Raw genomic sequence first — 22298 nt, 5'->3', positions numbered from 1 at the left:
CGTACGACTCCACGCGAGGAGGTTGTCACCCTTCGAACAGGCCACTCAACTCTGAGTCCTCGAGATTCCCTAGAATTATACATCAATGACGATAGCTAGGAAGCCCTGACAGCTGTCTTTGCTGAGTGTTATCCTCACGGGAAGATGGACACCCTGGCCGCGTCAGAAAGCGCTGGTGACAAGCCCAATGTGGACGTTCAACATGCGGAGAAACCGCAGGAAGAGACCAAATTCCAAAGAGCAATATCGGCCTGGAGAAGTATGTGTCTGTCCCAGACTATTGTAGAATGCTCCTTATCCTCCCGAATACTAACGGAATAAGGTATCGATTTGGCAAATCTCGTCTCCAAGCTCGATACGACGGCGTCGGATATTGTCGCACATCAACGAGATTCCCTCGTACAGCGCAAAGATTTGGCACAGAAGACAAAGGATTTTAGGAGGCTAGACGATGCATCTAAACTTGCCGAATATAAGGGCTTGTTGAAGTGTACATATTTAAACCTATCCTTCTTCAACGGTAATCGTTGCTAACTCCCTGGCGTAGCCTACCAGGCATTCATCGATCTATTGACAACTCACGGGAAAGCCTCGTCTTCCGCATTCTTACAACTCTACTCAGCGTTTTCGGAGGCCCCCGACCCATATCCTTTACTTGAAGCGTCGATCGACTCCCTCGTATTGTCCGAGGATACCGTCCCGAAATTAACAGCGGAAAAGGAGACCCTCCAAAAGAGTGTCAGTCACCTTACCCTCCAGCTAGAGGAGTCGGAGAAGAAATTAGAAGAAGAAAGGTCTCTCCGTAGGAAATTGGAGCAGGAGCAAGAAAAGAAGATCCAGGAAGTCGAAGCATCCTGGACCGCTGTACTTTCGGAAAAGACGAGTAACTGGGAAGCGAAGGAGAAGAGCTACGAAGAGAAGGCAGAAAACCACGAACGTTTGTTGAAGGAGATCAAAGCCAGCTATGAAGTTTCGCAAAGACTGGACAGTCAAGACGATGGAGATACCCAGCGCAGTGCAGCGACGGCTGCTGAACTTGAAATTGTGGCAGCAGATCTGGAAAAGACAAGCCTTAGACTAGCAGAAGTTGAAGCCCGAAATGAGCAGTTGAGATTGGACCTCGCACAAGCCGTTTCTCATCCTCATTCGGAGCCAAAACATCGACCAGTAGAGGAAGAGCCAGAATACTTGCGTTTGCAGTCTGAGAATTCGTCGTTGCTGCGGAAGCTGGAGTCTGCTCGATTTGACAAGGATGTAGAGAAGAATGCTTCAGAAGCAAAATTGCGTCAAGTTGAAAGACAGAACGCTAGAGTGACAACGGAACGAGATGAGTTGCGTACTAAGCTGGAAAAGGTCGCTGATTACGATGATATCCGTCGAGAACTTGAAATTATCAAAGTGGGTGCTCTGTTGCCTGTCTTGCATTTCTCCTCTAACTTTGGCCATTGTAGTCTATCGAATTTTCGACGGGCAACGATGATACGGCTGATTTAAATGATGGTGCAATTGAAGATGCAACTGTCAGTACAAATTCGAAGGAAAACAATTTGGAACAGCTCCTGCTAGCCAGAAATAAGAAGCTATCAAATGAACTCACTCTACTGAGAGTATCACATCGTGACCTCGAAAGCCAGTTGGAGTCACTGAGGGAGGAATTGTCAAAAACTAACGCGGACCTGGAGCGGTCCCGTAACTTGACGGCTAACCTTGAAAATGACCTTCTTCAAGTACAAAAGGAGACGACTCAATCTTCGGCAATGTCTATTGCTGGCACATACACCTCTCGATACCCATACTCAGCAAGAAGGGGCAGGGCATCTCCCACTTCGTCAATTATATCTGGATTTGATCATGGCGTGGCACCCACGAACTCCCTGGAGGCCATTCGCGCTGGTGAAGCTATGGGAGGTGGTTCCGGAATCCTACCAATGGTGCAAGCACAGCGCGATCGATTTAAGCAGAAGAACGCCGAGCTGGAAGACGAACTTTCCAAGACGTATGCCACCGTGAAGACATTACGCCAAGAAATAGCTTCTCTACAGAAGGACAACCTGAACCTCTATGAAAAGACACGCTACATTTCCACCTATAACCGCGGCGGTCAAGTGGCCACTTCGTCGTCTTCAAGCGCGTTCGCGAGCCAACCCCACCAAACTTCTGCTCATGTTGCATCCGACGGTCCATTCGGCATGTACCTTGACAAATACCACTCTGCCTATGAAGCGCAGATCTCGCCCTTTGCAGCATTCCGAGGGCGTGAATCAACCCGGGCGTACAAACGCATGAGCCTCCCGGAGCGTATAATATTCTCCATCACGCGAATGGTTCTTGCGAACAGAACAAGTAGGAACATGTTCGCAGCGTATTGCCTTGCTTTACACGTTTTAGTGTTTGTGATGTTATACATGATCAGCACTCTCGAAGTTGGAAAACAAAGTGCAACTCTCGGGTCCATGGCAGGCGTAGCGGCCGCCCAAGGAGGTTCTGGTGCGGGAGCATCGCCTGAGGGTTGGCAGCAAGAGGCACCCAAGATAGATTAGAGTGGTTATTTTGTGAATTGTTCGTTTGAGCCCTTTTTGATTTCCTTTTATCATCCAAGATGTATTGTTTTATGCTCATGTATGTATACTTATAACAAACCTATTACGGAGTACTATGTTTTCTTATACAATCCTTACCAGCCCAAGCCTAACAACATTCGAAGTATTCCTTTGGAAGAAATTCGCGCGAACTGTCCAGGTGTATTTCAAAATGGACGTGGGCTTTTTTGGGCTTTTTGGACCTATTTTTCGTGGACCCTCGAAGCTCGAGGCGGGTAAATGGTCATTAAGCATGGAAACTAATGAACAGATATGCATTTGAAGAAAAGAGGAAGCTGACCCATGGACCATCAGATTTATGAAGACCTAAGACGCGCCGCATTACAAACAGTCATGTATTGAGATATCAGGATAAAATAGGAAACGAAGCGAGAAACGCCCACAGCTCATTTCGCGCCTTTACTTCATTTCCCTTTTTGTCCATCTCAACGGGAGTCGTATTTGTTTGTTTTGTGTTTAAAAAGATTTGAAATTTGATTTATGCTGCGGTAATAGCCTGACGCACACGAGATCCCCGCTGTCTGGATGTGAGTCTGGATCCTTCCCGTTCAACAACAGTTGGGGCCTTCTGGACAACTTCTTCTCCTTCGGTCAAGATCATCTCAATGTGGCAGGGGCTGGACATGTAGGGGTTAATCTAGATGACAAGAATCTATTAGCGGTGCCCGATGCGATTGACTGTAACCTCAAGTTATCGAAATATAAAAGGGCAACATACACGGCCGTGGGCACGGTAGGTACGTCTCCGCTGCTTGGGAGCCTGGTTGACCTGGATGTGCTTAACGATGAGGTTGCCGGTATCCAGACCCTTGGTATCGGCATTGGCCTCAGCGTTCTTGAGGAGATCGAGGAGAAACTGGGCGGACTTGACGGGCCAGCGAGCCTTGGAAACACCGAATTGCTTGCCTATAGCGTAGAGAAGGCAACGTGTTAGCTTTCGCGTTTTGCGACTGTGACAACCCCAGATTCAATTTATCCAATTTTCCCTGGCTCCCAACATTCCCCGCAGCCATCGCAGAATCGAAAACGAGTACGACATTAATTTTATATTTTTTTTTTTTTTTTAAATTGATTTCCCGGCTCTTTTGATCCTTCAGCCCTTCAACCGTGACGCTTGGTCTGTGATACACAATCCGTTCTCCTCGTTGAAGGTTTCCCAGCGATCTTCACACGATCAAACACAAGAAACACCAAAGGTGAACTCACCCTGAGCGCATCGTCCAGTGCTACCGGCGTATCTTCTCATGGGAACAGCCTCCTTGTGTCCAATGACATTCTCCAAAAAGGCAACCGCCCGCTGCAACTTCAATCCATTGATCGCCTGAGCCGTCTCGCGGGTGTTCTTGAAGCTAACGCGCAAGTAGGATCCTCGAGATCGTGCGCTCTTCGCACTCGGGATCGATTGGGCGGCGTAACGGACCTAAAGAGCAGAAAGAAGACGTAAATGTTAGCTCGCTTCGGGGGTTTCGGGGGGCCAAACGGAGGCCGATTTCCAAGGGAAAACCGTCTATCAGGCGATGTCGTCGAGGCGGGTTGAGCACTCACCATCTTGAGCGGGTTGTCGTGTATATGAGATGGTCCCTGATGCTCGGTTGATTGATCTCCAAGTCAGTCGAGGTGTGCCCTTTTTCGCTGTGGTGAGGAGCTTGTGGGTAAGCGAGTCGGGCGGCGAGGTGAGGAAGCCCTAACGCTAGTCCCGTCTGGGTTTGGTGCCGCCCCTACGCAAACCTTACCTGGCTTGCCCTAAATCGACCTCACCACCTCAAAACGCCAGCGACGGGCGATTCGACGGCGACGACTCCCGCTTGAATTTGAAAAGACTCTTGTCCTGTCCTGGGAGCAGGATGCGCTGGCTCCGATCCACTTACGCCGAAGAACACGCAGACGTCCGGAACCCGAACATTCACTCCCAGCGAACGATGACGCCAAGCTTGCGGCCAATCCGTGAAGCCGCTGCAGCTGGACTGAGAACCCGCCACGACGAAACGACAAGCACTTGATTCTGTCAAGAGACGCGGTTGATATTCACTGGCAAATCTACCTATGTAACCACATATATATACCCTATATGGAATACACATTTAAAGCCATAAACCCTGACTCCGCTTACCACCGTCCCATGACCTTTCTCACCCTATATATGAACTCCATTCCATCCATTCAGATACCCATTTCGCTCCACATGCCCATTCTCATGTCCATTAACTTGATGCAAAGCATCTCGTTGCTCTGGCACCAACGTGACCAATGTGCCCTTTTCAAGACAGGATCTTAGATTCTCGAGAACGAGGAGTTCCATTTCCCTTTGGGTTTCGAGAGTGGTGGTCCCGATGTGCGGAAGTAACATGACCCTTGGGTTGTTGAGCAAACCTGGTTCAACAGAAGGCTCATTCTCAAAAACATCTAGGCCGGCGGAGAAAACCTAGCGCAAAGATCAGCAACCACAAAGTTTTGCCTCCCATATGGGCGAGAGGCTTTTACCTTTCCGGAATTCAAAGCGTCAACAAGAGCCTTTTCGTTAATCAGAGCCCCTCTGGCTGTGTTGATAATCACTACACCATCTTTCATTTTCTCGAACTCAGGACCAGAAATGATATGCCGCGTGGAGGCGTTCAGTGATAGATTGAGACTCAAAACATCTGATTTGCAGAGCAAATCATCGAAAGAGACATATGTTGCATCTCCTTCTAATTCCCGTGGGAGTCGGCGGCGGTTATGGTATATGATATTCATTCCGAATACTCTGGCTCTGCGGGCTACTTCCTGGAAAATTGCGTTAGCTTTCGCAAATTTCACCGGCCTTCATGTGGCAGCCTACCCTGCCAATACCCCCCATCCCTAAAATACCAAGAGTTCTCCCTCTCGGATCGTGCCCAAGCGTTGTTTTTCCAAACCATTGGCCTACACCATAGTGAGCATGAAGCTTAACATCTCTAGGAGACAGAGCTTGACCATTTCTAATTGAAGATATCGAAATATACGCTTGCCTAAGTGCGCCGATCATCAAAAACATAGTAATGTCCGCAGTGGCATTGTTGACAGCAATCGGTGTGCTCGACACCAAAATTTCTAGCCAAGAGGGGTTGGGTGAGCAACGACATTTTTGAAACTCATTGTACCGGGTGAGATGGCACAGCACAACATCGGAGGTCCAAAACAAACCTTTTTCTGTACAAGCGTCGACGTCAATGTTATCGTATCCAGCGCCATTATGACAGATAAACTTCAAAGAGTTTGGGAGGACAGAGAGCATTTCTTCGTCAAAGGGCCCGGTTACCTGTAACCATGCTTAACGTTAACCACAGAGCGTAGCGACTGAGGTCATCTCGGGCCACTTGGGATTGTATGGGTTCTGCGAATCATTTGGAACCATCTTCGTGGACGACCTACTTTAGTGGAAACATTCGATCGATAAATGGCCACAACGTCGTCGTATGCGCCATTTTTACAGTTTCTCATGAACTCTTCCCGTGTCCCAGAGGGATATTCCTGCCAGCAAGGTCAGCTTTTCTCCTTCTAACGATCCCATCGGCTGTTCATGAATGTGACGCAAGGAGAAAGAGCGCAAGTACTATCCAAGGCCAGTGACTGGGTCGAAGGTTGGGTGCCCATCTGCCGATCTCTAAAGGCCATTGCAGGATCCAATCAAGGACTGGTCCCGATTCCAACACGGATAGCCACTTTTCGGGGAGGATTCACGAGAAATGTCACCCTTTCCTCGGATTCCGAGTTCTGTATCACAGCTGGAACTGGAACGTGTGGTCCAAAGAACGCGCGAATGTGTCTGTACCACAGAGAGCTGCGTATAGCGCGAGCAGAAAAACAAGCGGGGTTTCGACGAAGGGCATTAGGAGGGTCATATCGGTCATCATCCCCCGACGTACCTTCAATGTCACAAGAGAGGAGAGTAATTCCCATTCCTTCCTGCAATGGGTAATGTCCCCGATCAGCAGCGCAGCACGGGAATGCATGGCAAGCATGATAATAGCAAAAGGCGAGTGTTGAACTGAGGCTAGCTAAAACAGCAGCCTTTTATTTTTCCTTTTTTTTGCCCCCTCTTCACTGAAAAGCGCTGACGCCACCCAAGAGACTGACCGGCAGACAAAGCCAGATAAAATCCTCGGTGAGCTTTTGATAAAGAAGCTCCAACCAGTAACAGAAAGCAGAAATGGACTTGCTCCAAGAAATAAGTCTTGAAGACGGCGAAGCAGCAAAGATTAATATATATATATATATATCGCTTTCAACGGCAGAACCCTAGCCAAATCAGGTCGGCAATGTGAGTCGCTTCAAAGGGTCGCCCAGTTTGTATTTAAAAAGAAATATTAAAACCCAAAATGAGAAAGGGAAAAATATTAAAAAATTAATTAAAAAATAAAAATAAAAAAAAAAGTGAAGAGGGTCAACAAAATAATGCCTGGCCGTGCACGGAGCTTCTTATTTTTGTAACCAGAAAGTCACAACGCAATTGATCAACAGTCGCTTTCCTCCTTTGCCTCTCAGCCTTTCCGTAAATGCAGTAGGGCAGCCAGCAATCCGTGCGCTAGCTCATGACACTATTTGACGGCGTCCTGAGCTGGCCTCGAGAGACCGTACAAAGGGGAGCGAGGAGGGTCCGGCTGCTCATAAGACGCTTCAAGGCAGAGACTGACAACGCAGAAGAATAAATACGGCGACAAAGTAGGCGTGGCAGGGCTCGACAAAGAAGAAAAAGAGACGAAACCAAAAAAGAAAAGAAAAGAAAAAAAAGAATGAAGCACCTGCAAGTCTCCAAGAAACGGGATGGTTGGCCTGATAGCTAAATTGGGATGGGATTGAAGGGGATCCCCCAATCTCTTCTTTCATTCTGGCTGCTCCCAGAGAAGCCCCCCCCGCGAGAGAGTGGAGTGGGAGAGTCTATTATTTCTCCCTCCGTTCTGGCTCGCCCGTGTTTCCCCCGATTCTCGAACCCTGGGTTACTGCTTGATTGCGTTGCCACCTGATGATGTTCTCCCCAAGCTTTGGGCGGCAATTGAAAAAGCTTTCGGGGATGATCATTGGGGATTTGGGGAACTCTATATGGAGTCCGCACTCCAGACTTCACGCAAAGTATGGAGTACAAGAAACATTGTTTCCCCCCCCCCCCCCGTAAGGAATCATGGGCTGTTGGGGGAGAGCCGAGCCGAGCGAGCTGAGATCCTTGGACCTCACACATTAATGGCCAGTCGCTAAGCAGCCTGACCATCCCTCGCCGATGGAGCCTGTTTTAGCGTCGGAAAATGGTGCTGACGGGGGAGGAAGACTGTCAGCGGTTGACCAAAAAAAAGCCCCCGAAAGTTTATTGCTTGAACTCAAATGTCGCCAAAAATGCCGAAGTGTCTTTGATTATTCCGTGGGAGCCGAGCTGAAGGTCTGCTGGCCGCATTGGGAGCAGCAATATCGCCGCGCACGGGAGCTCATTGTCACATTTGACCCTATGGTCCCGGATCGGGATGCGCGCGTTGTCGCATGGAGTGAGATACAGACTCTCGTGCAATGTGAGCAAATAATGCCGTCGAGCTGGCTGTCCTCAGGCCTCTGGCCTAAGTACGGCCTGATCTGCCTGACAAAAAAAAAAACCTCCAGAAAACAAAACAAAAAAAAAAAGAAAAAAGGAAATATAAGGAAGAAAAGTCCATCGCCTATTAGCATCTGCCTCTGCACGACAGTATAATGATCATGACTGGATCATCGAGGCCGTCAAGGGCGCTTGTGCTCCACGGGCCCGAGGATTTACGCCTTGTATGTAGCACACCAGCGCACGTCCAGCAGCCGGGAGACATCTCAGCTAACGATAGAGACAAACCAGGAAACGCGGGAGACACCTTACCCCGCCGCAGGAGAGGTCCAGATAGCCATCCGTGCCACCGGCCTCTGCGGCTCGGACCTCCACTACTTCTACCAGGGCCGCAACGGAGACTTCGTCGTGCGGGCTCCGCTATGCCTTGGTCATGAATCAGCCGGCACGGTCACCGCGCTAGGCGCAGATGTGACAACGCTGCAAGCAGGCGACCGCGTTGCTCTCGAGGTCGGCATCCCTTGTCGCAAATGCACGCTGTGTCTCCAGGACAGATACAACCTTTGCAGCTCGATGCGATTCAGGAGCTCTGCAGCCGTATTCCCGCATCTGGACGGCACGTTGATGGACATCACCAACCATCCGGCGATCCTTTGCCATAAACTGCCGCCCACGATCTCCGACGTCCAGGCTGCCCTCATCGAGCCCCTCGCGGTCTGCATCCACGCGGTGAACCGCTCAAAGCTGGACATTTCCGCCATCGCCCAGATCCCCCAGCGGGACGTGACGGCTCTAATATTTGGCGCCGGCGCAATAGGGCTCCTCCTCGCCTGCGTCCTCGCCGCAACCCAGCCCTTCACCGCCATCGTCGTCGCAGACATCGACACAAAGAGGCTCCAGATCGCCTCCACCCTGCCATACACCAACATCACCCCGCATCATCTCCTCGCCAAACAGGCGTCCTCCTCCTGCACCCCGGAAGCGGACGACGACTACGCAAAATCCATCGCCGCACAGCTCGCCGCCAAATTCACCCTCCCGCACGGCTTCACCCGCGTCTACGACTGCACGGGCTCTCCGTCGTGCATCCGCGCCGCCATCCACGCGTCATCTCCCGGCGGCGCCGTGGTCCTCGTGGGCATGGGCGGTCCGCGCCTCCCCACACTCCCGCTCTCCTTCGCTGCGCTGCGGGAGATCGATTTGATTGGCGTGCTGCGGTACGACGGCAGGTGTTATCCCGAAGCGGTGCGGCTGATGGCGTCTGGGAAATTGGACGGTGTGACGGAGAGGATAGTCACGCATACGGTCGAGTTTGGGAATGAGGGCGGGCAGAAGGCGTTTCGGTTGGCGGGGAATGGGGTGGATGACGAGGGAAATACGGTTGTCAAAGTCGTTGTTATGGGGGAAAAGGGGTGATGAGGATTTCCCACGGTGTCGAAAACTGAAGAGAGAAATGCCTGTGGTGTCTCTCAAGGCTGATACAAATTAAAGAGTTGAAACGAGAATAAACGGTATCCATTATCATTAATTAATATATATCATATCATATCATATATCATATATTCTAATGCACTCTATAGTTAAGATCGCCTGCCACCTGCTGCCTGCCCTACACCACACCCAGATGCGTAGTTAAAATGCTAAAACGTGGTCTTGTTGTTTTTTTTTTTTTTTTTTAAAAACAAAATTAACTGAAAGGCAAATCATTCAATTGCCGAAATCTCTCCAAACCGAAATCACTCCGTGCCATTCTCAAAACCCCTTCAACCCCCAGACAACATAATACTCTGGCCGGTCATATATCCCGTCGTAACACACATCTCCACGGCGTTTGCAACCTCTTCTACCGTGCCCAGCCTCCCCAGAGGTATTCCGGCCGCAACTTCGGGGATCACATGGGCCCCGGGTATCATCCCCGTCTCACCGATCATCGCGGGTGCAACGTCGTTCACGGAGATATTAAATTCAGCAAGACGTGTCGCGAGATTTTTCATCATTCCCGTCATGCCCCCTTTAGATGCCGCGTAGTCTGAGCGGAAACAAAGAAAGAGAAAGAAAAAAACATCAGAACTTGCAAACCAGAACAGCTATTGCCAGCAAGGATGTGGGAGGAATAAATACAAAAAAAAAAAAGAAAAAGAAAGAAAGAAAACCTACGAGCTCCATTTATCCCTCCGCCATACGCCGCGATCGAAGATATAAAGACAATCCTCCCCCACCGCTGAGCCTTCATGCGTTCCACCACGCCCTTGACGAGCAGAAACGAAGCTCTAAGGTTCACGTTGATCGTATAATCGAACTCTTCCAGCGAGATGTCCCAGATCTGCGGTATCCGCTTTCCGTATCCCGCGTTCGAGACTAAGATGTCTGGCGTTTGCCCGTGTTCCTTGACAAGCTCCTCGAAAAGCCGATCGATCTGCCCAGCGTCCGCGACGTCCACCTGGTGGATCGATACGCGCTGCTGTGGACCCGTAACTCGCGTTGCGACGTCATCGAACACGGCGTTCATCCCATCGGCGTTCTTGGAGTAAGTCAGGGCGAGATGGACGCCTCGAGAAGCAAGGCTGCGCGCGCAGGCTGCACCGATGCTACATCCGTACCGAAGAGCGAACGTCAATGGTCCGAACGTTTCTGGCGTGGCGCCATATCGATGGGTTTGGAACAAGACTCACTGACCCCGACGACGCTCCGGTTATCAGGGCAAGACGCCCAGCAATCTCGTTCGTTCTAGCCATCGTTGAACTCAGGAACTCCAGGGAGCTAAAAGCGTAGACAAGGCAGTCGAGAGTGAGGATGGGCGGTCGTTCTCCTACAGCAGGCGTGGAGAGAAACATGTGGCGGGGGGGCCGGCAAGGCTTTCCCCCGCCAAAGGCCGCCAGTGCAGCCGGGTAAAGAGCTTTCCCGCATTCCGGCGGTGGGGGAGAAAGCTAGCGCCGGCGCCGTCAGGCTAGAGCTACAAAAACGGTGGGGGGAAATGATGAGGACTTTGCGTGTTCGATTTGATGGCTGGCCATTGCTTAATATAGTTTTTGGCTTCGTTGTTTCATGACAAATAGCACCCGGTCGTTGGGGGAAACGCTCAGAACAATAGGTTTCCATTCGGGTCTACTGACCAGATAGGACACGGAGTTCCGTTGGTATACGCAGCGTGCGGGTCGTGTACGTACGCAGAGAGATCGATGATATTACCGCCGGCAATAGGATTTCCCAACACAAAGTCCCCGACAGCTTCCAGGTCTAGCCACGAGAAGTCGTTTGTAGGGCTGACCTGCGTTGCCGTCGTCTCAGTGGAACCATTCGTCGAGGCTCGGATCGACATGTCGGTGTTGCGCCTAGGGCCGAGATCTGGTGTACTCAAAGACTGTTTAAACCATAGGCGTTCTAGAAGAAGCGCGTACCGGGTGCCGGTCTTGTCGGGGCCGGCGCTGGCTCGTCGTAATCGGTTCATTGTTTCTCTGATCATTTCTCGTATCTCAAATTGTTCTCCCCGACTGATCACCCCAAACGAATGCGCCTATGGACGGCTGTGTCAGTAAAGCACTGGCCATACAGAGCTAAAGGGCCTTACCTTGTATAAGAAGACTGCCGCATACGTGCCATATCTGCGCGTTGTGTTATCAGCAAGTCACCGTCCTTTTTGAACGTTGGAGTGGATGGCACTTACAGATAATATCTTAGCGGAAGGTAACGCAGGTGTCTCTCGGGGTTGACGGAAGTATTCAGGATCCTCAGATACTCCTTTGCCGATCGCACTGAGGAGTATATGAATCTAGAATCCTGCATGGATGCTACGTCACTGAAGGTGGCACGCAGATATTCTCTCTGCATTCGAGCAGTGCATTTTGGCTTGGATGAGAGGGTCTGTGAGATAGCTGCCTGGAAAGCAAAGGCGTTTGTGTACAGACTGAGATAGACGCTCTGCATCTGCAGGGTGACTTTGATCTCAGGAGAACCTGTAGAATTTCCAAGTGTGAGCACGTGTAACTGTCTCTCAAAGGTGGGTGCAAGACAGTTAGAGAGGGAGGGGGGGAAGAGACTGACAGCTGATGTTACCCCATCGATCGTGCCAACGATCTATAGCTATGCGGAAGTCATCCACGTATTTTACATAATCGCCCATAAGCATCATCTGGCTGCTAGTCCGCATGCCGGAGTAGAGAACATCGTGTACATTGCCGTACAACTGCGTGAGGTCGAGAGTGGCTTGAAAAATCTTCGAATAGTCTTCGTCTCCGGCGGTAAGGGGCTGCAGCGAGGGGAAATCGTCGCTCACAAGCCCCGTCATCGGGCCAGGACCACGGGACCAGAAGGCTCGTCCGATTCGAACGGATATCAGCCGATCGGATACATAGCAGCTTGCCCACGCGAGCCTCCTGCGGTGAATAGCCTGTAGATCCCCGCCGCTATCGGTCCGGAACGAGGTCCTTTCGAGGCCCAGGAAGTATCCCGACCGCAAGGCCAGTCCCACATGCATCCAAGCCGCACGGTTCTCTTCACCTCGTCCGATCGTCTTGATCCGCGGCTGGAGTCCAGGGGGCTCCCACTCCGCAATAAGGAGCAAGGCCTCGACGGCTTCCACCTCGCACGGCGCGCCGGCCGCGACACCGGATATCAGTTCGTGCATGTAGCCAGAGCATACTTCGTGTATATGAGGCTCCTGGATTCTATTCTTGGAGGCAATCGTGAGTATGGCGGTGAGAAGGTGCCTTTCTTCTTTGGCGAAGTGGCCCAAGTTTTTACGATCAAAGAATTTCCGGGGCACCAGGGGTAGATAAGGGTGGAAGTTTTCAGCGTAGTGGACGACCAGGTCCCAGACCTGATCGCCGGTCATGGAGCCATTTTTAACGAGGCGATAGGATTCAATGCTGGGCGGGGAGTCCTGGGCATGTGCCATGCCGTTGTCGGGGCCGTTACCCTGTATAGATCTACGAGATTCGGAGTTGTAAGGGCTGGTAGATTTGTAGAAGCTTCCGTCGTCGTCCTGAGCTACGTTGGTGAGACACTGCCAGGCATCCGAAGGATTTTGGAGAACGCCGTGACTGAATGAACTCTCTGCGATAGGAACTAGGTCGTCGTCGTCGTCGTCGTCGTCGTCTTTCATATGAATGGAATCGACAGTGGGTGACTCGGAGGTCATGGAAGGGTGTAATGGGTACTGCGGAGGGAATGGATGGGGCCCGGCGGTGATGGGGATTGCCGCAGCATTGAGGTGTAAGGATTTAGTGCGAGAGACGGCAACGGCATGAGGAGCATTAGAAGTAGTGGTAAAGGGAGCAGCGGCGGCGGTGGTATTAGTGGTGGTGGAGGAGGTCGAGGTAGTGGCAGTAGTGGCAGTAGTGGCAGTAGGAGCAGTAGCAGTGGCGGCAGCGGCAGCAGCAGCGGAGTCCACCTTGACCTCGAGGGGCTTTTTGCGGATGCGGCGGCCGCCTCGATTGGAGCTCCCCAGGACACAGTCGCGACTGTCGCGGATACACCGTTGGCAAGGCGGGCTGCCGGGATTGCCGCTGCTATCCCTGTTATCAATTGCCGTCAGAGCTAGATCCAACGGACCAAAAGCAAGTAGCCAATACGGCGCTAAGGTTGGGGGGCTGCACAATACAACGACGCAAAGACCGACAGGGCGAAGAGACAATTAAGTAGTAAGTAGAAGTAGAAGAAGCAGACGTAGTAGAATTAATAGTATTAGTAGTAGTAGAAGAAGAAGAAGAAGAAGAAGAAAAAGTAGAAGTAGAAGTAGTAGTCGTAGGAGGAGGAGGAGTAGTAGAATAAAGAAGAAGTAGAAGAAGTAGAAGAAGTAGAAGAAGTAGAAGAAGTAGAAGAAGTAGAAGAAGTAGAAGAAGTAGAAGAAGTAGAAGAAGTAGAAGAAGTAGAAGAAGTAGAAGAAGTAGAAGAAGTAGAAGAGAGACAAAGGACGAAAGAACAGGGCCAAGCGGCTGTTCAAACTTACAAGTCGCATCGAGACTTGCGCTGGCGGCAATGGAGACAGGCTCTCGAGACTCGCTTCATGGTATGCTGTGTGTTACTCTTGCGTTTCGGTTCCCCGACGAGAGTTTTCAAGAGTCCGCCATTTCGCTCCGCTGAGGCCATGGTTGTTGGACGGACGGACGGACGACGGGTTGGTGGTTGTGGTGGTGGTGGTGATAGTTTAGCGGTGGCAGGTTAAGCGGGAAGTGGTATAACGAACTATTCAATGAGATGCCGGGGAAAATATGTTCAGGAAGAATAACTATCTTTTGAGAGAATATTCCTGACAAGAAGCTGCTAGTACCCATCCAGCGGAGCAGGACACGGCTCATCGACGAGTGCGAGCTCCCGCATTCTCCTCCCCGTCGCTCTTCGCCCTGGTTGCACTGGGAGCTATTAATGGCAGAAGAAGCGAGAGCAGGGAGATCAGCATTGGCAGGAGAGCAGCCGTGCAGGGGTGGTGGTGGAGGGAGGCAGCAGCAGCAGCAGCAGTACCAGTACCAGCACGAGCACGAGCACGAGCACGAGCACCGGCAGTCAAAACTCCCAGCTCGTGAGTTGGTTGACCAGTGCGAGGTGCAGCGTCAGGTCGTGCCACCACCACCAACGGAGAAGATGGAATCTCGGGAGGCGGCAGACAAGACCACCCAACGGCATGCGTAGGAGGAAGAGAGAAAAAAGTAAAAAAGTTCAAACGCTATGATAGTCGTGAGCAAGATCTTAAAAAGAAAAAAAAAGAAAACAAAAAAGAAAGAAGAAGAAGAAGAAGAAGAAGAAGAAGAATGATGGGTGGGATGGAGAGAGAGAGAGATTGATATGAGAGAGAGTCTTGATGCTTGCTGCTGCTGCTGCATGTCATGAAGACGACGAGGTGATTTTCCCCCACAATTTTAGCTCCGGCAGGTCGACTTGCGCTGTTGGGTTTGTTTCGCCTCTCGAGTTTCCGCAGTAGTTAATTTAGTTTTAGTTAACTAGTTTAGGCCGTTGATTGACGAGACGACGACACAGCTCGCTGGGAACAGACAAGTCGGTTCGTCTCTCAAACGCTGCCGCACCGCTCAGAAACGGCCGCCCGCAGGCTCAATACGACACGGGGATCTCTGCTCGGGGATACGCCTCTCTCTCTCTCTCTCTCTCTGTGCGTGTGTCTCTCTCTCCCCCCTTTCGCTGCCATCCACAAAACCCTGAACACCTCGCAGGCCAGGGTGGATTTCAATTCGGCCAGAGGCGACCTGAACCTCCCGCGCCTCCTGTGCGACCCCCGCGGCTCTCCCGTTTGTCGAATCGCGAGCGTGTGACTCGCCGTGCTCATCCGGACAATCCTTTGATTCGACATGCAGCGTTAAGAGAATCAGTTTGACTTGTCTGCCCAGGCTATCATGATCGGCTGTGTCTTTTAATTTTTTTTTTTTTTTTTTTATCCTTTTTTCCTTTTTTCATTTTTTCCTTTTTTATTTTTTTTACCAGACTTTTTTACCTTGACAGGACCAAATTTTGTGGCCCGAGCTAGTTCACTACAGACAAACGTTTTGACAGATCGATCGCTTTTGGTCCCATTCTCATTCTCTCTGTCTCTCTCTCTCTCATTATTTTCTTTTTTTTTCTTTCTTTTTATTTATTTTTTTTTTTTTAAGATCTTGCCTGTTGAGTGTTTGGTTCATTAATTCATCTATCGACGCTCTTTCAACGCCATCTACCACTCTGCTTTGGTGGTGGGTCTTGTCTGCGGCATTCCGTCAAGCGCGAAAAGAAAAGTAAAAACTCTCAAACAAGCCTGCTCTGCGACATCTACAGAGCAAACAGAGAGAAGGGAAAGTTTAAAAAAAAAAAAAAAAAGGGACTGCAGAATGAAGGATGTATGCATGCACTCTGTACATGATGTATGATGTCGTGTGTTTACAACTACCTTGCGGCGTGCGAAACACTCCGTCCTGTCCGAACATCCGGCGCATCCTGCGTGCGGTTGCTCGGCTGGGCGAGACGAACGTGGAGGCTGCTGGGCCTTTCTTTTACTGTCTTGGCGGTGGTTGGAGGCCAGGGTGGTGGTAAGGTCTGGCAAACAAGCAGGAGAAAGAAAAAAGGAAAAAAAAAAAAAGAAAAAGAAAAGAAAAGAAAAGAAAAAAACGTCTGTGGTCCAGTCCTCAGCCCGAGTCCCAATCCCCGCGCCCATTGGCTACATCCCTCCATCACCGAGCTGTGCCGTCCGTTTTCTCCCGTCCTGCTCGACGGACGAGCAGCAATCAAACTGCTCCTTGTTGTTGTTGCGGTTCGGGACGGACGGCGGGAAACCAAGTGTTGGAGAACGCCTACAGTGGACGACGCAAACACCGCGGAATCCGTGGCTTGCGAGATCGCTCTCCTCATCTGGAAATGATGAGACGAGATAGACGGCCGGCTCTCTCGTAGGGCGGGCAGATCAGAATACTCCATCTGAACTCTAGACACGCTCAGGTCCCCCTTCAGACTTTAGGTCAGAAAAAAACGGTGGACCGGCGAATTGGAAGGCCTGTCACATTCCATCCCCGGACCGTTTGCTGCGGCTCGGCTCGACATCTTGCGTTCTGGCGTGCGTAGGGCCACATTAATACCTATTGAAAGAGCCACCACCCCCAAAAATTTTTCCCTGATGGCTATGCTCAGCGTCTTGAAACTTCTTTCCCTCTCCCCCCTGGCTAACAATCTCATCCATAGTCAATTATTAGCGATTGAGGATGATCTGCTGTTGAGGTTGAGCTGCATCACACGACCATATGCCTTTTTTTTTTTTTTTCCTTCCCCTTTTCTTGGGTATCGGTCTTGCAAATCCTTCAGCAGATGCATCATCCACGCTCTCCTCGAGACCCCCAGCGTGTCAACGGAGAGTCTGTTGACTCCTCTGATGCGAACACCTCGATAAACCCGTCACTTTCCAAAAGTAAGGTAAATGGACTACTCTTTTCCCCTTTCCACCCGAAACATGGTAAGGTAGTTCACCACTAAGTGAGCCACACCACTAAACGAGCCAAATCTTCCACCACCAAAATTCCTCCAACATTCAACATTCAATATGCGACAACATGGTCAACAACGCCTCAATTAGGCTTGCAATTGAAGATCTTGAATTGCAAGAGACCCCAAATTACACTGCAACTGTGAGAAAGTACTCAGTTAACTGAGAGACCCTGTGCTGATGGCATAAAGACTTGCAACTTGCTCAGGATGAAGCAGCCTTCTGATATAAGAAAAAGCTCTCTGATATACAGGAGGCAGAGCTCCTGAATTATATAAACAAGCTCTCTAGCTGCAGCCTTGCCATTACACCTCAGATCCTACAAAATATTGTACAAGAGATGACAGGAGAGGATGTTGGGATCAACTGGGTTAATTAATTTTGTGAGTGGCATAATGACAAGATCAAATACATTTATCTCAAAGCAATTGATTAAAATAGACAGATAGCAGATAACTATCAGTGCTTTAAGCACTTCTATATGCTTGTAATTTGATGATTTATTTAATTACTTGTGATTGCAGTTGTTAATGCTGGCTAACTATTTGACTACTACTTATGGAGTAGTTGGAGCAGAAAATTGATCAATATAATCTTGAGCCCTCAAACATCTATAACTTTGATGAAAAAGGATTTCTTCTAGGCTTCTGCCATGCCTCAAAGTAATTAGTCTCTATTGAAGCTCTATAAGCTGGAAAGAATGCTGCCACTCAGAATGATAGTTGAGAATTTCTCTCATTACTCTGCTCAGTCTCTGCTGAAGAAATTGTACTACCTCCAGCTCTTATTTACCAGAGTGAATTGTGAGATCTTCAGGATACATGGCTAGATGATTATGATGGAAGTGAATGGGCCTACTTTGCAGCTTCAACAAATGGTTGAAGCAATGATGAATATGGACTGGAGTGGTTGAAATGGGTTTTCAATTGGCATACTAAAGAATAAGCTGGTTGAGAAAGATGTCTGCTTCTACTAGATGGCCATTTCTCCCATATAAATATGAAATTTATTGAATATGCTGACTGTAAAAAGATTCTTCTTATGATTCTTCTGCTGCATTCAACCCACTGTTTGCAATCTCTTGATGTTGGAATCTTTGGGCTGCTGGGCAAGGCATATTTCAATAAGCTGGAAGCACTACTATATCAAGAAATGGACTATATTTGAATGACAAAAAGGGATTTCTGGAGACTATTCAATGTGGCTTGGAAGAAGACTTTGACAGTTGAAAATATACTTGCTGGCTTTGCAAAGACTGAGATTAATTCTCTGGATTCTCAATGTTAACTACACTGATTTGAAACTGCTCAAGTCTCTACACTGCCAGTTAAATCTTCTATTCCTAGCAATATACACCAGCTCTGACAAGAGATCAAGAGTATACATCTCTGGCACAGCCTAAATTCACAGAGCATTGAATGAGTTATCCAAGCCAGTGAGCAGTTTGCTCTTTATAATGAACTGCTGGAACATAAGAATCAGCAGCTAAGATTAACTCTAGTGATGGAGAAGCAACACTGCAAGTGAGGCAAGCCCCTAGGCCTACTCAATAGAGATAATCCTAGTCAAGCACAGTTCTGGTCTCCAACAAAAGTTCTTAAGGCACATGAGTGCCTGGATGAAATAGAGACTGAAAAAGCTGATAAAATTGCTCAAACATAAGAGACAAAACTTCAATGGAAGCTTCAAAAGAAGCAGACTGCTAGGAATGTTGAAAAAAGATGGATTGAATGGGAGGATGCCTGTAAAAAGGCCTGGGAGCAACAAGAGACTGAAAAAATTGAATGTGCTAGATAAAGAGAGGCATAATGTGTTGCTTGTGAGGAGAAGAAGGCTTTATAACTAGCAGAGAAGGAAAAATGGGCAGTTGAATGTGCTAATAAACACTGGCAGTCAGGGCTTCAAGTGCTGGCTTCAAAGTGCTGTTGGAAGGACTCCCCTACTAAAGAGTCTTATTGTGGAGAGTCTATACAATCTTCCAAAAGGGGAAGTAAGAGCTCTACAAGCATCCCTAGCAAGGCATTAGGCTCCCTAGCTGAGAAATCTACTGTTGACATTCCTTTGAATTCTTTCCTATCTACCCCCCGAATCTCTTGCTCTGGCTGTAATATTAGGCTGTCCACCTGTTTATTTTCCTAACTATACTAATTTCTATGCTTTAAAGAATACATTTATTTAATATTTAATAGCTATTTAATAATAAAGATCTGGTTGTTGAGATATTTAATAAATTCGTTGCGTGGAGCATTTGGCGAAATTTGGCTCGTTTAGTGGTGTGGCTCGTTTAGTGGTGAACTACCGTATACCGACAAAGGAACCAAACAAGATAATAAATCTTGTTAGTTAATCAGATCTAGACTCTGCGCTGGTTGAATTCCAACCCCACCCCACCCAACTCGTCGGGGTAATTCCGAGAAGATCATATATATCACGACTTCGTACATGAACCATAAGGTTTTCCCCAATCCAGAGCAGTCGATGAGCTAAAAAAGGCCAGAATTCTCCACCGACATTTGTGGGCAGGCTCTTTTGCGTATTGAAGCCGATGCTCTGGGTCAATAACCGACGCTAAAAACAGAAGCACATGTCGTTGGGATGGAGAAACCTTGTCGCTGCTCCTTGCTTGATTGTCCTCCTCGTAGTCATTTATGTATGTAGATATATATATATATATATATATATGTGCAGTTGGATGTCTTGTCAAAAGGGGCTGAGCCTCTCACTCCAAGCTTGTAGAGGAAATTTCCGGGCGGGCGAAGCGAGATTAAATGATACAGTTGTATCCTGGGTTTCGACATGAACTGCTCTTTTGCTCATTTGACGAGCATGAAAGCTCGCCGCGAACTGTAGTATTGCATATATGATTTGTTTTCCTTGTGCGATGGGGGGAGAAATGGCAATGGATGAATTGTCGTCGTCGTGGTGTGTGTTTGTCTGGAAAGGTTACTCTTGGATGACCGGGCTGTGAGACATCTTCTCCCTGCTTGGACCAGTGAAGGGCATCCCGCGGACGAACGGCCCCCCGCCGAAAGCTGCTGGGAAGAACCTTGCATTGTCCTCGCTGTGTCCAACGCACGGGAGAACCTTGTGGTGTTCAACGCACGTACCGGGACCCCGAGAGATCTTCGAGAGGAACAAAAAGCCGTTTCCGCAGAAAAAGGGAAGAGAGCTTGAGGACTGCGAAAAGCCTAATTTTTCTTTGTTAAACGTAGGTTCCGTTTATCCCCAAAATCCCCGGTGCACCCAGCGTATGAATCAAAAAAAAGGTGTTTGTAATCGATTTTCCGCCCTACACTACGAAACCCAACCCGGTCTCGGGATCAGATCATGACGTCCTCGCCGGTGCTATCTCTCTTTTCCCTGCAGGGCAAAACAGCCCTTGTGACAGGCGGCACCCGCGGAATTGGGCAGGCGATGGCCCAAGCGTTAGCTGAAGCGGGAGCCGATATCATCCTTGTCCAAGTCAGTATGTCGTTAGCATCGCTTTTGTTTCTTCTTTTGTGTGTGTGTGTGTGTGTGTGTATCTATCTACTACTTTATAACAGTTGTTCCTTGGATTTGTTATTCTTTCTTGGATTGGGGCTTTTCTGATGGATGTCAGAGGGATGAAAGCAACACAACGACTCGCGATGCGATAGTACAGAAGACCGGAAGAAAGGTCACCATCCATGTTGCCGAGCTGTCCGATCGAGAGGCGGTGGCCCAAGTGATACCATCGATTGTGAAATGCGGTCAACATGTGGACATTCTGCTGAACTGTGCGGGAATCCAGCGAAGGCACCCAGCTGAGAAGTTCCCGGATGCGGATTGGGATGAGGTATCTATACTCTTCCCCTCCCTTTTTATTTTTATTTTTATTTATTTTTTTTTTATTTATTTATTTATTCCTTTTTTTGCTGTCTGAAGGAGTTCCGGTCCACCCCAACACGTACAAGACTTACTGATGCTGGATCTGTGAAACGAACCAAAAAAAAACAGGTTCTCCAGGTAAACCTGACCTCGGTGTTCACCCTTTGCCGGGAGTTTGGGGCATATCTCTTATCTCGTGATGCATCGACGTTCCAGTCCGATCGACGAGGGGCCATCATCAACGTCGCATCCCTGCTCTCATTCCAAGGGGGAATCACAGTCACCGCGTATGCCGCGTCCAAGGGCGGAGTGGCGCAGTTGACCAAAGCGCTCTCAAACGAGTGGGCATCTCGGGGGATCTCGGTCAACGCAATCGCACCGGGATACGTCGACACGGAGATGAACACGGCTCTTATCAACGATGCGGCGCGCAACGATGGGATTATGGCCCGTATACCGGCCGGGAGGTGGGGTAAACCTGAGGATTTCAAGGGCGTGGTCGTGTTTCTTGCCAGCGAAGCCAGTGCGTATGTCTCCGGGGAGATTATCTGTGTCGACGGCGGATGGATGGGCCGGTGATCATCCCCGGCCTGTCTGTGATTGTCAGGCAATGAGGAGGGTTCAGTGAAGGAGGACACCTGGAGGAAATTGTCTTTCGCTCGGCTTGACTGCCGGTTGTTAACTACGTGGACCAGTGGGATATCGTTTTCAGGAAGAGATTGTAGTGTTCGGTTTCAACTCATGTGTGAAACTACTGTCGATTGGCAGCATTCTGCGGAGGAGCAGTTGTAACTTAAGTGATGTCACAAAGTCCTTTTTCACGTCTAATCGCCAGTCGGGAATTTCTCGCGTCATTCAATCTTTTTTTTGATGCCCTGTTCCGGGCGCCTGGGCGGTGGGGATACGCGGAGCAAGGGACATCGGGGGCCATCCGTTCTGCTTGAGCAAAAGAGTTAGTTAGAGCTGTGGCAACTTGAAACCGACATCCTTCCGGGAATAATCTTCTCTCAATTGTCAGAGATTCAGAAGTGCGGTGACCTTCATCTTGCTATCTGTCGATCCGACTTTTGTCTTTTGACAACCGTCAGCACTGCCGCCCACCAGCCGAAAGCAGAAACATGTCGAGAGAACGCTTCAGATTCTTCAGGCTGCGAAAGAGTTTTCGATCGCACAGTGGCCAATCAATTAGTTCTCGACCCTTGCGCCCTGACAGTGGCCAAACTCACGCACGGCCAATGAGCAAGCGGGTGCGCCTGGCCCGCTGTTTCAAGTCCGGCTCTCGTTTCCTTGGCCCGCATGTTTCGGCGGAGCAGAGGGTGATGGCGAGAGTGCCGGTCGTCACGGCTTTGAGCTCGATGGG

General features: G+C 49.5%; 10 protein-coding genes across 10 annotated transcripts; 5 read left to right on the top strand and 5 right to left on the bottom strand.

Annotated features, from left to right (window-relative positions):
- Positions 1-144: 144 nt before the first annotated feature.
- Positions 145-2683, top strand: D8B26_002781 (uncharacterized protein; the record flags this gene model as incomplete). The annotated part of the gene is made up of 4 exons (XM_003068894.2): positions 145-259; positions 323-490; positions 548-1398; positions 1452-2683. The coding sequence occupies 4 exons, from the start codon at positions 145-147 to the stop codon at positions 2538-2540; spliced, it is 2223 nt and encodes a 740-aa protein (XP_003068940.1). The 3' UTR covers positions 2541-2683.
- Positions 2684-2785: 102 nt separating this feature from the next.
- Positions 2786-4323, bottom strand: RPL17 (60S ribosomal protein uL22). The gene is made up of 4 exons (XM_003068895.2): positions 4146-4323; positions 3807-4020; positions 3319-3506; positions 2786-3237 (listed from the first exon to the last, which is right to left on the bottom strand). Exons 1-4 carry the CDS (start codon positions 4146-4148, stop codon positions 3079-3081), a joined length of 564 nt encoding a protein of 187 aa, XP_003068941.2. The 5' UTR covers positions 4149-4323; the 3' UTR covers positions 2786-3078.
- A 280-nt stretch (positions 4324-4603) lies between these two features.
- On the bottom strand, positions 4604-5933 carry D8B26_002779 (uncharacterized protein). Its single transcript, XM_003068896.2, has 5 exons — positions 5763-5933; positions 5553-5669; positions 5419-5501; positions 5082-5363; positions 4604-5022 (listed from the first exon to the last, which is right to left on the bottom strand). Exons 1-5 carry the CDS (start codon positions 5851-5853, stop codon positions 4735-4737), a joined length of 861 nt encoding a protein of 286 aa, XP_003068942.2. The 5' UTR covers positions 5854-5933; the 3' UTR covers positions 4604-4734.
- D8B26_002778 (uncharacterized protein) lies at positions 5922-6580 on the bottom strand (the record flags this gene model as incomplete). Its single annotated transcript, XM_066123948.1, has 2 exons — positions 5922-6089; positions 6485-6580. The coding sequence occupies 2 exons, from the start codon at positions 6578-6580 to the stop codon at positions 5922-5924; spliced, it is 264 nt and encodes an 87-aa protein (XP_065980023.1).
- Positions 6581-7833: 1253 nt separating this feature from the next.
- D8B26_002777 (uncharacterized protein) lies at positions 7834-8292 on the top strand (the record flags this gene model as incomplete). Its single annotated transcript, XM_066123947.1, has 1 exon — positions 7834-8292. The coding sequence occupies one exon, from the start codon at positions 7834-7836 to the stop codon at positions 8290-8292; it is 459 nt and encodes a 152-aa protein (XP_065980022.1).
- A 5-nt stretch (positions 8293-8297) lies between these two features.
- On the top strand, positions 8298-9648 carry D8B26_002776 (uncharacterized protein; the record flags this gene model as incomplete). Its single annotated transcript, XM_003068897.2, has 2 exons — positions 8298-8360; positions 8428-9648. 2 exons carry the CDS (start codon positions 8298-8300, stop codon positions 9550-9552), a joined length of 1188 nt encoding a protein of 395 aa, XP_003068943.1. The 3' UTR covers positions 9553-9648.
- Positions 9649-9899: 251 nt separating this feature from the next.
- On the bottom strand, positions 9900-10645 carry D8B26_002775 (uncharacterized protein; the record flags this gene model as incomplete). The annotated part of the gene is made up of 2 exons (XM_003068898.2): positions 9900-10165; positions 10294-10645. The coding sequence occupies 2 exons, from the start codon at positions 10643-10645 to the stop codon at positions 9900-9902; spliced, it is 618 nt and encodes a 205-aa protein (XP_003068944.2).
- A 570-nt stretch (positions 10646-11215) lies between these two features.
- On the bottom strand, positions 11216-14223 carry D8B26_002774 (uncharacterized protein; the record flags this gene model as incomplete). Its single annotated transcript, XM_066123946.1, has 5 exons — positions 11216-11650; positions 11705-11738; positions 11801-12089; positions 12178-13649; positions 14084-14223. The coding sequence occupies 5 exons, from the start codon at positions 14221-14223 to the stop codon at positions 11216-11218; spliced, it is 2370 nt and encodes a 789-aa protein (XP_065980021.1).
- A 1759-nt stretch (positions 14224-15982) lies between these two features.
- Positions 15983-16474, top strand: D8B26_002773 (uncharacterized protein; the record flags this gene model as incomplete). The annotated part of the gene is made up of 1 exon (XM_066123945.1): positions 15983-16474. One exon carries the CDS (start codon positions 15983-15985, stop codon positions 16472-16474), a length of 492 nt encoding a protein of 163 aa, XP_065980020.1.
- Positions 16475-20197: 3723 nt separating this feature from the next.
- Positions 20198-22036, top strand: D8B26_002772 (uncharacterized protein). The gene is made up of 3 exons (XM_003068900.2): positions 20198-20551; positions 20691-20906; positions 21068-22036. Exons 1-3 carry the CDS (start codon positions 20417-20419, stop codon positions 21515-21517), a joined length of 801 nt encoding a protein of 266 aa, XP_003068946.1. The 5' UTR covers positions 20198-20416; the 3' UTR covers positions 21518-22036.
- The last annotated feature ends 262 nt before the right edge of the window (positions 22037-22298 follow it).

Source organism: Coccidioides posadasii, chromosome 2, assembly GCF_018416015.2.
Source record: "Coccidioides posadasii str. Silveira chromosome 2, complete sequence".
Taxonomy (NCBI): domain Eukaryota; kingdom Fungi; phylum Ascomycota; class Eurotiomycetes; order Onygenales; family Onygenaceae; genus Coccidioides; species Coccidioides posadasii.
This window is presented reverse-complemented; position numbering and strand designations above follow the sequence as displayed.

Excerpts from the sequence above, each read along its gene's own strand:
- D8B26_002772 (XM_003068900.2), top strand. The coding sequence starts at position 20,417 with ATGACGTCCTCGCCGGTGCTATCTCTCTTTTCCCTGCAGGGCAAAACA. Across the intron at positions 20,552-20,690 it reads CCGATATCATCCTTGTCCAA|AGGGATGAAAGCAACACAAC; the intron begins GTCAGTATGTCG and ends GATGGATGTCAG. Across the intron at positions 20,907-21,067 it reads CGGATGCGGATTGGGATGAG|GTTCTCCAGGTAAACCTGAC; the intron begins GTATCTATACTC and ends AAAAAAAAACAG.
- RPL17 (XM_003068895.2), bottom strand. Across the intron at positions 3,507-3,806 it reads CACTGGACGATGCGCTCAGG|GCAAGCAATTCGGTGTTTCC; the intron begins GTGAGTTCACCT and ends TCTACGCTATAG. Across the intron at positions 3,238-3,318 it reads CCTACCGTGCCCACGGCCGT|ATTAACCCCTACATGTCCAG; the intron begins GTATGTTGCCCT and ends CTTGTCATCTAG.
- D8B26_002779 (XM_003068896.2), bottom strand. The coding sequence starts at position 5,853 with ATGCTCTCTGTCCTCCCAAACTCTTTGAAGTTTATCTGTCATAATGGC. Across the intron at positions 5,670-5,762 it reads CGACGCTTGTACAGAAAAAG|AAATTTTGGTGTCGAGCACA; the intron begins GTTTGTTTTGGA and ends CCTCTTGGCTAG. Across the intron at positions 5,502-5,552 it reads GATATCTTCAATTAGAAATG|GCCAATGGTTTGGAAAAACA; the intron begins GTCAAGCTCTGT and ends ACTATGGTGTAG.